General features: G+C 36.0%; 6 protein-coding genes across 6 annotated transcripts; 1 reads left to right on the top strand and 5 right to left on the bottom strand.

Moving 5' to 3' along the window:
• Positions 1-337: 337 nt before the first annotated feature.
• Positions 338-1726, bottom strand: CRH1 (transglycosylase; the record flags this gene model as incomplete). Its single annotated transcript, XM_071051756.1, has 1 exon — positions 338-1726. The coding sequence occupies one exon, from the start codon at positions 1724-1726 to the stop codon at positions 338-340; it is 1389 nt and encodes a 462-aa protein (XP_070907146.1).
• Positions 1727-4212: 2486 nt separating this feature from the next.
• MTC3 (Mtc3p) lies at positions 4213-4650 on the bottom strand (the record flags this gene model as incomplete). Its single annotated transcript, XM_071051755.1, has 1 exon — positions 4213-4650. One exon carries the CDS (start codon positions 4648-4650, stop codon positions 4213-4215), a length of 438 nt encoding a protein of 145 aa, XP_070907145.1.
• A 1144-nt stretch (positions 4651-5794) lies between these two features.
• VID30 (glucose-induced degradation complex subunit VID30) lies at positions 5795-8497 on the bottom strand (the record flags this gene model as incomplete). Its single annotated transcript, XM_071051754.1, has 1 exon — positions 5795-8497. The coding sequence occupies one exon, from the start codon at positions 8495-8497 to the stop codon at positions 5795-5797; it is 2703 nt and encodes a 900-aa protein (XP_070907144.1).
• A 682-nt stretch (positions 8498-9179) lies between these two features.
• Positions 9180-10922, bottom strand: SHE10 (She10p; the record flags this gene model as incomplete). The annotated part of the gene is made up of 1 exon (XM_071051753.1): positions 9180-10922. The coding sequence occupies one exon, from the start codon at positions 10920-10922 to the stop codon at positions 9180-9182; it is 1743 nt and encodes a 580-aa protein (XP_070907143.1).
• Positions 10923-11635: 713 nt separating this feature from the next.
• SLC1 (1-acylglycerol-3-phosphate O-acyltransferase SLC1) lies at positions 11636-12535 on the top strand (the record flags this gene model as incomplete). Its single annotated transcript, XM_071051752.1, has 1 exon — positions 11636-12535. One exon carries the CDS (start codon positions 11636-11638, stop codon positions 12533-12535), a length of 900 nt encoding a protein of 299 aa, XP_070907142.1.
• Positions 12536-12942: 407 nt separating this feature from the next.
• On the bottom strand, positions 12943-13959 carry RNJ42_01586 (fructose-1,6-bisphosphatase; the record flags this gene model as incomplete). Its single annotated transcript, XM_071051751.1, has 1 exon — positions 12943-13959. One exon carries the CDS (start codon positions 13957-13959, stop codon positions 12943-12945), a length of 1017 nt encoding a protein of 338 aa, XP_070907141.1.
• Between the last annotated feature and the right edge of the window lie 1016 nt (positions 13960-14975).

Below are 14975 nucleotides of genomic sequence, written 5' to 3'. Positions count from 1 at the left end.
AACCTGATTCATAACTCAGCGTACAAACAACTACTTATATATATGGAGCTTCCTTTTAGTATGTATTACAATGAATTTATTTTATACAACATAAATAATAAGCCTTGTTGGCGCAATCGGTAGCGCGTATGACTCTTAATCATAAGGTTAGGGGTTCGAGCCCCCTACAGGGCTTATTTCTTTTTTGAAGATTTTTTTTATTATTTTTAAAAACTAATTACAATCAATGCCTCTGTTTTTTATCTATATTTAATTTTTAATGGAATTGGATATTTGTCTATTAAAAACCTACATCATTTTTATACAACCAATCTATGATCTAAAATAAAATTATGCACTAAATAAGTAAACTGAAGAAAAAGCCGGCAATCAACGTCAAAGCTGGAAGAGTACTCTTGTAACCATTGTTGGCTTGAAGAACCGAATGACTCTTCGAAGCAGAAGAGGTGCTAACAGTTGAAATTGTAGATTTAGAACTACCGGCAGATGATTTTGAAGTATCATCTCTAATATTGGCTACAGATGAACTGGATGCTGACATACTAGAAGTTTTTTGAGCTTCGGTAGTGCCTTGAGAACTAGTACTGCTAACCGATTCAATCTTGCTCGTAGTTGATGAAGTTGATGGTGAAGATGATGATGATGATGATGATGATGATGATGATGATGTAGATGATGTTGATGATGATGATGTAGATGATGATGATGTAGTTGGAGTAGACGAAGATGAAGTAGATGAAGATGATGTGGATGATGCGGATGATGAACTGTCGGTGGAAGAAGTAGAGGATACACTGGAAGTTGATGGAGTAGAAGAAGTAACTGAAGACGAACTGTCAGTTGAAGAAGCAGATTCGACACTTGGCTCAGAAACAGATTGACCAGCAACCAGTTTGGCAAAGTCTTCTTGAGCCTGCTCGTACCTGCCGTAGACCTGACCATCTTCAGCTTGAATAGATTCCCAAGAACCTGACTGGCCACTGTAGCTGTATTGCTTACCGGTGGAGTAATCAGTAACGACTACATCCTTGATATACATTGTGAATGGTGCTTGAGAATAATCTGTCAAACCACCAGCCCATTCTATCGTACCAGGAGCATTGCTTGGATCACCGCCAGCCCAAATACCCATCATAATGTACATTGGTGTTTGAGGATAGCCTTGATTTGTCGTATTAGGTAAAACTCTAACAATTTGACCGTCCAAGTACCATACAAGTTGTTCTTTAGTCCAATCTATAGTATAGTTATGAAATTCACCCTGGGGGTCAGACACTGTGTGGAATTCACCTCTATCATAAGTGGTTGTGTTACCCTTTGAAAAGTAATTAGATTGGAATTGTGTACCATCACCACCGATCCACTCTAAATCGATCTCGTCCAAGTCATCACTTTGTAAGTAAAATGATGAGACAATACCTTGACCTTTTCCAGCTTTTAATATCACTTCGGTCTTACCGTACATGATGTAGAAGTCGGATTTAAGACTTGGATTATCAAACCTTTTAGCTAGTGTTAGTTCAAGTCCATTTGATGTATATTCAACTGTACCTTGGTGTTTTAGGTCAACAAAGTAGCTCGATTCGCTTTGAAAGTCGACGGCGATACTACCTGCAAGAGCAGGATCGGCAGGACAGTTTGTTTCCTTTAATGGATTACAATCAGCAGATACTGAACCCCAAAGCAGAGCACTCAATCCCAGCAACGTCTTATAACTAGAAACCATAGTTTGTATACTGTTTTGTTTTGTTTTTGTTGTGCAATTATATGCAGAAATATGGTTATATGAAGACTAAACTTATGTCTAATATATATATATTTACTGGTGGCAAGTATAAATCGTTATAACAGTATTTTTTTCATTTTATATATAGGATGAAGAGTAGTTTCTGTTAATTAATATAGGAACAGCTCTTCGCTGATCTAAAGACTACTAAAAATAGCACCTAACTAATTACACGAACTGTTCTTCCTTTATCGTTACTCAAAATGGTAAGATAATGGAGATACAAAATTGAAAGTAGGCTGGTTCAAGATTGATGAGCATTTGAACATAGAAGTTTTAGTGGTCTCGAGGCCCTCTAGTATGCCCATTTGGTAGGCTGGACTCAAAATATTTTGCTGTTATTATCATTTAAAAATAAATAGAAACAGACCCAGCCTACAAAATTAGTACAACTATTCAGAAAGAGGCGTAGAACACCAACAAAATGGAAGACTAAAAAAGAATTGCTTTTTTTTCCTGGGAGTAGCATGAAACGCGAAAAGGAATTTGACGTGGGAGTTATAAAAAAAAATTGGTGGTCTACGGGGTGATCTCTGGACTCTATTATCTGTTCCTTGCATTTGGTGTAGGGACCAGGAGAGAATTCGCGTAGCGTGTCTATAGGCTATTGTGCAAATTCTATAATTTGGCCCTTCTCTCCTTTATTGAGATAGAGAGAATCGAAGAGTCAGGTGTATTCGTAGCTAGGTATATGGCCAGCCATTTATTATGAGGTGTAAGACATAATTAATGGATAGGATAAGCAAAAATACTAAAACATTAGATCATGAACCTAGATCAAGTGATTATGGCCCTTTTTGGTAAAGATTCTTTAAATGATAACTATGGATAAGAAAAAACATCGGTCTAATGTGGGGTCAACCCATCAACCGCATCACATGTTGCATATCCTTTAATCACACCCGTAAAAAAATAAATGCTCTAAACTATATTAAGTAGTATTATACAATTAATGTTATCAAATACCAGCCATATGAATATTATTTATAACATTATTCTGACAAACGTTATCCAAACTGCCAGAATTCGTAACGGTCATGTTATGGGTGATGATTAAGAAGATTGTCAAATGTATAGTAAGTATTACCCGAAATTATATATTTGAAATTTTAAAAAATATAAATGAAACGGACAGGAATTGAACCTGCAACCCTTCGATTGCAATTGTTGTGATTCCGAGAAATCCCAGAGATTTAACTGGAGTCGAAAGCTCTACCATTGAGCCACCGCTTCATCTATTTGTTGAAAGGATGTGATTTAGAACTCGACTAGGTAGTAGTAAAAACAAAATTAAGATAATTGAAACAATGATAAAACATTAAAAGAATGATTGAAGACACACCTAAGTACGGGGGCTTATTAAAAAAAAGTACTATTAAATTGATAGAAGTGTTTCTTGTAATACCTCTTATCGATAAAGGTGTCGTCAATATAAATATAATAAACTGTAGAAAAAAGTATAGCCATAATGTAGTGCGTAATAAGTTGATATCTTTTAGACTTTCACAATTAAAGTTTGATGATACACTGGTAGCCAGAGTTTCAAGATATACAGAATAGATTATCTCATACTTTTTCGTGGACATTAATAATATGATATTGTTTTTTTTCATTCCAGTAATTGTGTTAGCGATACAGATTCTAAGCTCAAAACATAAAAAAAAAAAAAATAATATCAATAAACAAGAGTATTACAGATTTCATATAAAATAATTTAAGGTGTAAGAAAAAATGTGCTACTAAATACTTAAAGTCGAGAAAGGATTGTACTACATCATCTATTAGTAGTACGTTCTCCTCTTTCCCAGAGCGTTTATTACCTCTACCTAAAATACAATAGATGTTCTATTTCTTATCGTAGGTAAAATTAACTGTCTATTAACTGAGTTGGAACAAAAGCGTGTATGTACTATCCCTAGCGGTTTAGATTACCTTGCCCCTAACTAACCAGAATACATGAAATTTATTGTCTTCTTTTTATTACCATTCTACAATGAAAAATCTGAACATATCATTTTGGCATCTTATGTAGTCTTCTTTTGTAATTCTCATTACTTCTCTTTTATAAATTATAGTGTCTATATGTCTAAAAATATCTTTTATATTAATATTGACTAACTCAAAGCCTATTTTTGACGGAATTCAACAATAAAAGCACAAGGCCAGTATTGCTATTAGTTTACCATCTCCAACAAATTAACATGGTTTCGTGGTCTAGTTGGTTATGGCATCTGCTTAACACGCAGAACGTCCCCAGTTCGATCCTGGGCGAAATCATTTAATTTTTTGATTTTTTTAAAAAACACAACGTATGTTAGTATAAAATCGTATTAAGAGATACAAATTTGAACAATATAATTAAACATAGAATATTAGTAATTTCTCTATTTTATATGTACAGGTTTCTAGTCTATTTAATCTTACATTTACTGTGGGTCAAGATTCGTTAAAGCGTCTTTTACTTTCATATCTCTTTTCAAGTTGATAATAGCAAGTCCTGAAGTCGTTAGCAGGACAACATTAAAAAGCGCCCTTAATACGACATATGATGTATCGTATTTAGGTTTACCTTCATATCTTGGACCCCAACTGCCATAAGATATATAATATGCTGCACGCTGTTCCTCCTTAGGCATATCGATCCACTTTTCCTCTTGTTTCCATTCCAAGTACTCCGTGATCTCCTCTTTCAGGTCGATATCATATTTTTCCCACCTACTCGGTACATCACGGATCTCATTCATTGGCGGTATATAGTCCTCCCCATCTCCCTTGTATATAATTGTGGAAGAATTCCGTATAAACGGCAATAAAATCTTTCCTGATCTAGTAACATTAGAGCATCTGCAAATATTCCTTAGCATTGCTGGCTTAGAATACTCAATCGATATAGAAAAAAAGCACTTACTTCAAAGATAAGACTATGATTCAATCCCCAATACTATATGATTTGCATTGGTTTTATCGTCGAGTCTCATTATGCTAATTTCTTTTTTTTTTCTTTAACCCGGTTCCACCGCCTTTTCCATTTTTTGTCACCTCTCTCGAGTATGAACAGCGAGGATTAAAAGGACCCTTTGAATGAAAGAACTTTGAGACTAATTAGTTATACATTGGTTAATGTACAGTTTATCCCACACCAATTGATCAAACCGCAAGGTATTTATTATTAAACACATTAAATTATAAACACCCAAGATGGAATATGTTAATGTATTTGTATGTTAATCCCAGTTTCCCACAAAACGTAATGCTGGCTTCCTTAACCAAAGTCACCTTTGTCTTCCATTCGACTTATCTAAGATTGAAAGTACAGTCAGTTAAATACCTATTTTTATCTTATGGCAAAGGTTATTTCTAACCCAAACTGATATACCTGGCATTTGTTCTTTATGAGCTAAAATACTAACAAAACCTTGTGCAAATCCCATTTACCCAAAAAAAAAATAAAAGTGTAATAGTATCGAGTTTAAAAAGAGTTAAAGCAATCAAACATTGTGCTCTTTTTCCATCATTTTTACGAGGGTTTGTATCTGATATTCACAGGAGGCTTATGATTATGGTAAGGTCTTCGAACCACTAGTTAATTTATCTGCACAGCCAAAGTTAGCATTCTTTACGCTGGTAGTAGGTTTGCTTGTAACTTCATTGGCTCTTGCTAATGCAAGCACTAACAAGAACTTTGTTTCCAAGTTTTTGCTATACACAATTTTAAGTGCCATTGGTAGTTTATTCCTAGGTGTCGGTATTGTGTTCTTATCTGATTCTGTTGGTGTGTATGTTTAGTTTCAAGTAAACTCCAACATACCTAAATAAAACGAAGTTATAATCAACAACTAATAAGAAAAAATTTGTAATTTTATTTTATGTTTCGTATATCTTTTACTATAAAGTACCAAACAAAATATAGAGAAGTTGTTTTTATTTTTTTTTAGATTGACTATTTAATTGTATTTCTATTTAAATGATAAATTTTAGAAATCTTTAAATATCCACGGTTTTCAATATTCATTGTAAACTTAGAAGATCTCCATCAATATTCACAAGCTTGTAATATCTTGGGGTGTCAACTACTTTAGGGCTACCATCCTCTTCGACAACTGCGGTTCCTTTCGCATTCATTCCCATAAGTGTCAACGACATGGCTCTGCTGGAACTTACAACGTCATCAAGAATACACTCGCTGCTCTTCTTCAGATGGGTCAATATCTGAGAATTTGTAATCTGGAATAACCGATCTTGTAGATATTCTGCAGATAGATAATATGATAATTCTTCAGGAGCTTCATTTAGGGGATCTTCATACACTAATAATGAAGAAATATCACTTAGTAAGTTCTTGAACTTGTTTCTTTGTTCTTCAGGTATGCTCTCATTGAAAACAAATTCTCTAGATAAATTTTGACCACTTTCAATCAACTTGTCCGTACTATTTACGTCAGAGTTCGAAATTTGAATTAAATACTGGGCCACGCATAGTTCGAACTTCAATTCAACATTCTCAATGAGAAGTTCTGGGATTTTCTGATTCAAAAAGGCGATACACTTTTGAATCTCCCTGTCATTTATTAACTTCCTCAACTCCTGTCTAATCCTCAAAACATTTTCTTCTCTAATGATCTGCAGTTCATTATGTTTAATCACTTCTCTTTCCTCTAACTGTATTTGATCATCATAAGGATTTGTTAATGAGAACTTTTGGAGATCCTTTAAGAAGCCCTTGGCGACATCGATCAGGCCCTCATGAATTAAATAGTCATTCACCATAATATTAAGAGTTGAAATCATGGAGCCGTCTTGTGTATTTAGAGTATTAATAAGTAAACTGTCAGGCTTATGCATATGAGGGTCTTCGAGTCGTTCATCCTTCCCTAGGAGTATTCCTTTCTTGGCCAGTGAACTATCTCCCGAAGTTTCCTCTTCATCAATATCCATTTGCGATTCATCTCTAGTACTATCCTCGGATTTATGAGGTACTACCGTGCTTGAGGCCTTGAAGATGTTATTATACGCGATTCTCTTCCATTTCCTTTGGTACTTATTAATATCAAAAACAAATTCTTCATAAAGACCAAAATTTGTTCTAACAGAATTACCTGATTTCAGAGCAATATAAGGGATAACATTAACGTCCATTAAAGAACAAATTGCATCTCCTAGATAAACACCATTTTTTGTGAAAAATACGGAGCCGTCAACGAAATTGATACCGCAACCAATGACATCATCTCTTCCATACGGCTTCGAATATGGTTTCTCCTTCGACAATAACGTAATGTTACCACTTGACCCACAATACCCAACAAAAGCTTCGTCTAAAGAGTTTCTTTTAGCCAGTCCTCCGGAAGGATCGACTGCCGTTGCTTCACTCCTTCCCATTAGAGTCCCTCCAATTTCATTGGTACCGCCAAAATCAACAGATAATGCGCCCGAATTTCTTACTAGCTCAAGTAAAGTTTTTTCATCAATTTTAGCAAGATCGACGTCATCATCGGAGTCATTAGTTAATTTATAACCCACGACAATATTACTATTTTGCGCGCTTTTAGAACTTGTTACGTCCAGAATGCGGACTTCATAGTAAAATATAGCAACTTTTCTTCCAGAAATAACTTCATTAGCATGGGTTGTAACAAACTCAGTCTTCTGTGAACTAGTCAATGCAGATCGTAGCCTATTTCTTGCAAAAGTATCACCTCTATCGTTAGCGAGATAAGGCTGCCAGTTGGGATTGGCACTCAATTCCGTGATACCATCACTGGATACAATAACACTGTTATTGTCCCTTCTAATCCATTGACTAGGTAAGAAATAACCCATCAAGTTATAGACATCAGGAGCAGATGTGTTGTTCTTTTTCTTTGAAGGTATTTTTTGAGAGTCAAGTGCTGGATACAATTTAACAACATCGTCTTTAGTAGAATATGAATGAGCTCTTCTATGAATGGAAGCAACTGTTGCTAAACTTTGCACAGATCCTTCATTAGTAGAACCAGATTGATCATCTGCACCCTCCCCAGCTATAGCTTGCCTTTCATCATCGATGTCAGCACCTTCCTCCTCTTCCTCCTCATCTTCAAGAACTTCATCATCATCATCATCATCATCACCATCATCATCATCGTCGTCTTCATCGTCATCCTCTACCTCCTCATCTGCATTAAAGATTCCCTCAGTTGAACCTCTGTTATCTTCAGTTTCTATATCTTCATTCTCAAGTTCAACATTATCGCCACTATAGGAATTCAAATAATATTGGTCTAAAACATCATGGACTCTCTGTAAAGAATCGTCAGCTTCCCTAAATGTTGGTTTCCCATTTTTTCTTACGGATTCTGAACCATTTTTCTCAATATTATTTTGTGCATTTATATTGGAACCATCAACAGAATAAAAGTACTTATAAACTTGAACCAAGTACTCATCATTGGTTGCATCAAACGATAAGGTACCCAGGACACCTAAATTCATCAATTTCTGCCAAATCTCCTTTTTAGTAGCATATGATAACTTTTTTCGTACAATTGAGTTTCCGTTGTTCATCCCTTTCTTATCATCCTCTTTCTGATGATAGTGCGGAAACTTACAGAAAAGTTTCTTATTCTCCCTATAGAGCCACCACAAATCATAAGCGACAGGTTGCTGTAACAAGTACTCAGGGAATAAACTCTTGATGAATTCACGATCTACTTCATCCATGTGACCCGACATCTTTACCTCTTCTTTATGATTTCTAGTTATCAAATTGTTCAAAACTTTTGTAAATTACCTGCAAAAACGAAAGTAAAATAGCGACCTAAGATAATAAAGTGAGTTTAGCAGCTAAATGACCAGCAATACCTTAACTTTTCAGTATTAATGACTCAATAAAGTGGCAAGCGCGACACAAATGCTCAACCTAATCCGTTAGATTTTCTTGACTTGACTAGATAAGTGGATATAACGTAGATGTACGGTTAAGTATATCTAATACACAGCTTATTATATGACTACCTGGTTTATCTTACTTTATAGATCTGATGTTAGAATGATTCATTATCCTTTTTAGTGAACCACTTACGATTTAACCTCCCTTTAAAAAGTACGGGATTTTATACACGATCATGTGAGAACCGTGTATTAGTACATAAAACATTTACACCAATAGAGTTATATACTCTTGTATAATGAAGATTTTAACTAAAAGTTATATTTATATATATAATATAATAATAATAAATACAAACTATTTAAATTTTTATTTTCATTTTATTACAATTTAGTATTTTTGCTTTACAATGTTATTTTAGAAATCAAAACTTTTGGGTAGGTAAGAAATAAATTAAAAAAAATTTCGTTAAGTTAAAAGATCAGGATAATTTCAACAAACCATTTCAGAAGGGGGGTATTTTGCTTATTCATTGACGTCAAAGTGTTGTTGATCTTGATCTTGATGGTTTACAAATTCAGATTCTTTCTTAGCCTCATTTGAAGCGCTCTCCTCAGATGCGTTAGAGTTATCTTCGGATGGAACTTGAGATTCAGTCTTTGGAGTTTCCTCAAGTTCAGCCTCAGCTTCGGCTTGTGGAGATGCGATACCGTCAGCGGTATTTGGGGCTTCCTTAATTTCTCTTTCCTTAGCCTCACGTTCTTGGAAGGCCAAGTTTGCCTTGGCTCTCAATATATATAGGTATTCACCATGTTCGTTAGTTAAAGCTTGCAAGGTCTTTTGGATATTGTCCAGCAAGGTCTTCAATTCCTTGATTTTAATTTGTTTGGTACCCAACTTATCTCTAGCGCTAACAATTTTCTTCTTAATTTCCATGAACTTTTTCCAGTTCTTTTCGGAAACTTCATTTTGAGCACCTGCTTCACTTTCGGAGTCATCTTCATGAGTAGCCAAGACATCTAAGTAGGCTAGTTTCTTAGACCATTCACTGATCATAATATCACCCCATTCCTCAAAAGCGGTACAGTGCTCATCACGAGATCTTTCTGAGATTTTCTTGAAAACCTCCATGATGCTCTTAATGTCGCCTTGAATATCTTCAGTGATAGTAGATAGATTAGTTTGAGTATTGTTCAACATTTCTCTAATCATTTCACGGGTAATGTATTGTTCAATTTGGTTCTGACCTTCAGCGTCGAAGTAGATTGTTTCACCTGTTGTTGGGTCTTCACCTTCAATACAATTGATATCTTCAATGGCCTTAGAGATAACTTCAAAGTTTGATTCAGCTTCATGAGATAGTTCCTTAATCTTTTGAGCGAATAGTTGTTCCCTGCTATCAAGTTCTGGTTTTAGTTGCTTCTTAACGTCGCGGAGAAGCATCTTATTGACCATCTTGAATTTCTTGGCAACATTCTTGGACCACTTGTCAAAATCTCTTTGTAGCTGAACCTGGTGGTCAATCTCAACGTCCTTGACCTCAGCTTCTTCCACTTCCTTAGCTTCGGTAGCTGCAGCAGAGCTGATCTGAGTCTGAGTAATGGTTTTGACAACAGTGGAAGTGACAACCTCCTCAGGTTCATCCTTTAGGGACTCCTGAACTCTTTGAGCTTCCTCAGCAATCTTAGTTGTGGCCTTATTAATCTGTTTCTTAACGGCATCTGTTTGTTGGTTAACCATGGAGGAAGCTGTGGTAATAAACTTATCAACATTTTCCTTTCTGAATACATTTGGGATAGTCACAAAGGCCAAGTTGTATGCCTTCAATAGGTCCTCCTTAGCTCTGTCTCCGTACTTCTTCAGGTTCTTATTGTAGAACTCAGAGTTCAAGACCCTGTCAACATGAGGTCTGACACCGATATTGTAGTAGAACTGGATTCTTTCGCATGCAATTGCACCATACTTTTGTGCCAAATTGCAGTACTTCTCCTTATCAATACGGTCCCATTGAGCATGTGCCTGTTCACAAACCTTAGAAACATGTGGCTCCACAAACTCGTCGTATTTACCCTTGGCTACAACCAATTGAGGATAGACGGATTTCTTGTAAACTTCATTGCCCATCAAGTACTCATTCCACACAGCTGGCTGAGAGTAATGACAAGCTAACCTCAATTGTGGATGTTCCACCAAAGAAGACTCACAAGCATACTTCAAACCAAGCCACACAGCGGCTAAGAAAACCAAAAACTTGGTAAAAAACTTCATCCTTAATGTCGTCTTACTTGCTTAGGATAACAATACAGTGTAAAAAGACAAAGGGACAAAGAATAATATAAGGTCCAGCTTTATAAATAAATCTTAAACAAGTTAGGGTCGATCCCAACACGCACACACAAATCAATTTTTTTTCTTTTTTTTTCCTTCCGTTGTTTTGGGATTAAAAAAACCCGATAAAAATAAAGGGCCACCCGGGTAAGTACGTATAACAGTACTAAAAATACGTGACCTATATATTTTATAATATATATTACTTTTACTTATTAGATTTAAATATAGTTTATAAACTTAGTAGTCTTGAAAAAAAGGTTCAATATTTGATTATAGATTTGAATAATCGTTAGAGAATTGACTATCTTGTTACGAGATAAGGTACAATATTTTAGAAAAAAGGTGCCTGAAAGGTATATTTACCCTGAATGTAGGCCAAAGATTTTGTTGTGAGTTCATTGATCGAAGCCTAATGCTGCCATGCGATGATCAATGGCACTTGGACATTGGCTAAGTATAAAAGTATTGTATGAACTCAAAACCCAACAAAATTTTGTTCTTTCTTTCTTTTTTATAATACCAAATTCTTGATGATCTATTTTTTTTTGGTTAATATATATTTCCAATTACTGTAATACTTGTTTCTAGTTTATTCTTCCTTTGTGAGAACATAAGCATAATAGAACTGAAAAAAAATTATCAATTTACTTATGAGTTTCCTAGGTAAAGTCTTATACTATACTAGAGCCACCTCGTGGATACTCTTATTGCTATTGTCTGCTGCATATGGTACAATTGCCTCTGTAGTTCTCACTCTTGTGGGCAAACAGCACTTAGCGCAATGGTCAACTGCCAGGTTTCATTACTTTGTGATGTCAAAGTTCCTCGGTGTCAAGGTGAAGGTAATCAACGAGCATATCCTAGAGAACAAGCCTTTCATTGCTGTCTCCAACCATCAATCCACGTTGGACATCTTGTTTCTAGGTAGAATCTTTCCTCCTGGATGTACAGTGACTGCAAAGAAGTCATTGAAATATGTTCCTTTCCTAGGTTGGTTCATGGCCCTGAGTGGTACTTTATTTCTGGACAGGGCTAACAGGGACAAGAGTGTGACTACGTTAAACCGCGGTCTAGAGAAAGTCAGAGAGCAGAAAAGAGCACTGTGGATTTTCCCAGAGGGAACCAGATCGTATTCAACCACACCTAAACTGCTGCCTTTGAAGAAAGGTGCTTTCCATTTGGCTCAACAGGGCAAGATCCCAATTGTTCCTGTCGTCGTATCAAACACAAGTACAATTTTCTGTTCCAAGTACAGTATATTCAACAGAGGTACCATATATGTTAAAGTTTTGGAGCCGATCCCAACTAAGGACTTAAAGAAAGAAGATGTCTCCGAGTTAACCGAAAAGGTAAGGTCCATGATGGAGAAAGAAATAGATACTTTAGGGTATTCTGAGGCCATAGATGATACTGGTGTGCCTCCAGAAGCTACTAGGCTAATACAAGACCATGTCTCTACTTCCACCAAAAGCGACTACGGTTCCATTAAGAAGGATTCTGCTACCGTTATTGTTTCTTCTGGCAGCAATTCCCATTTAAATGAATCCTAAATAAAATAAAGATGACTGGTGAGATAACAGCCTATTCTCAAACCATATCTTATGATGCATAACTATTTTCACTTTGTAGTTGTATATATAAATATAAATATGAATATCATTGAAAACAACAACATACTAATATGCTCTATGGTAGGGTCGTAACTACTATATTTTATATCAATTTTTTTCCCTTAATATCGAGGAATCTTTAGAATATGTACTTATATATACAATAAATTTATGTTTTTGTTTTGTTGCTTCGAACAGTAAAATCTATTATGTTCAATTAAAGTATACAGGGCATCTATTATTTTTTTCATTGATAAAAATAATAAGTATTGATCATAAATTCAAGAGGTTTTTTTTATAATTTTTTTTCTTACTTTTAAATCTTAAAATAAGGTGTTTATTTTTATTTACAACTTACCGATGTGCTTTAGGAACTTGTCAACTTCACCTGGAGAACCGATCCAAATGGAGGTCTTGTCATGAATTTGAGTAGGCACCAAGTCCATAATACGTTCACCTCTATCGGTAACAGCCTTACCACCGGCTTGTTCCATCAGGTAAGCCATTGGGAAGGCTTCATATAGCAATCTCAACTTACCCTTTGGATTCTTCTTGTCTTCTGGGTAAGCGTAGATACCACCGTATAGGAAAGTTCTGTGCATATCGGAAACCATGGAACCGACGTAACGTGCGCTGAATGGCTTACCGTCAGCTTGTGGTTTCTTTAGGGAGTCGACAAAGTCTCTGATCTCGTCATTCCAGTAGTAAGTGTTACCCTCGTTGACGGAGTAGATTTGTCTAAATTCTGGGACCTTCATGTTTGGTTCGGTCAAGATGAACTCACCTAGGTTAGTATCTAGGGTGAAACCGTTAACACCGGAGCCCTCACCTAGGGTCAAGACCAAATGTGTGGAGGCACCGTACATAGCGTAACAAGCGGCGACCATCTCTGTACCTGGTCTTAGCAAGTCAGCCTGGGTACCCTTAGAGCCCGGTTGTAACTTGAACAAAGAGACGATGGTACCGACGGAGACACCTGCGTCCAAGTTAGAAGAACCGTCAATTGGGTCACAACAGACAGCGTAGTTACCGTCGTTGTGTTCGAAGACGATCATGTCTTCTTGTTCCTCGGAGACAAGGATCTTGACACAGTTACTGGAGTTCATGGTGTTAATGAAGATTTCATCACCGATAACGTCCAGTTTCTTTTGTTCGTCACCAGTAGCGTTAGAAGTACCGAATAGACCACCCAAATGAATCAACTCAGCACGTCTGATGGCATGTGCAATGAACTTGAAAGCGAATTGCAAAGCGTTCAAGACCAAAGTGAACTCTCCAGTAGCGTTAGAGACACTCTTTTGATATTCAATGATGAATCTTGGCAATGAAATAACATCTGTATCAATACCTTCGTGGTTAGTCATTATTTTTTATAGTTAAGCTTGTTATATTGTTAGTTTGTTAGTATTATATACTGTGTGGGGTGAGAGGGGTGGGGGGATATGGGATATGGGAGATTGGATAAAAATTCAATTTGATAAGGAGGTTAAGATATAAACAAGGTAACCCAAGATACAATATTAGATACAAAAAAAAGAAGTTTTAAAAAAGTTATTACACACACACATATATATATTGATGAATATAGAGATGCTTATGATAAAAAATATCATAAAAAGGAGTGTTTGTGTTACTTCTTGTAAAAGGGGGTAGCACAGAGATGTTCAGTAATAATAACTAAAGATAGGATTTTTGGATATATCTATGTAAATCCAAGCAAAGAAAAGGCCCATCAAAAGTTATAGGGGAAGTACTCCTGGTGATATATTGTAATATGGTATTGTACAGTGAAATAGGGCATTTGTTATTGTATTGTAGTACAATCAGATGAAATAAGAACGTGGTTTTAACTTTCGTAAGCTTGTAGTATTGCAAAAAAAGATTGACATAAGGAGATTGACGTAAAACGCTTAAAAAGCAAGTACCGTGTGGGCTACATTATACTACAGGTGCTATTTTATACATTGCTTCAGTAAAGAACTTCAGCATAGCGTAGTACTACCTTCTTGCTACTAGCTACATAGAAGACAGCTATAGACAGAGTTTACGATCTAATAGGCTAATACTCTTCTGCCCGGCCCTCCCCCTGATAAATCACGGCTGAGTCTTCCTTTTGAAAATGACGTAGATAAGGGGGGACGGAAGAAGGAGAGAGAATTGCCGAGGAGTCTCTATCATATCATTTCTTTTTTTCTTTTTCTACGTTCCCTACACGGTAAATCTCAACGAAGCAAAAAAAAAGGGGTGGTGGTGGGGGAAAGGATGAGAGTGATGTAATCCTTTTGTGTGGGGTAGCATACTGTAGTACGGCATATCATATGATCTACGTATAGGAATACAATATTTCATCAGGGTAATAGAAAACTGAAAAAAAAACAAC

The sequence above is a fragment of the Nakaseomyces bracarensis genome, assembly GCF_045282275.1.
Source record: "Nakaseomyces bracarensis strain CBM3 chromosome Unknown Scaff7_0, whole genome shotgun sequence".
Taxonomy (NCBI): domain Eukaryota; kingdom Fungi; phylum Ascomycota; class Saccharomycetes; order Saccharomycetales; family Saccharomycetaceae; genus Nakaseomyces; species Nakaseomyces bracarensis.
Note: the sequence above shows the minus strand (reverse complement) of the source record. Positions and strands in the feature narration are given on the sequence as shown.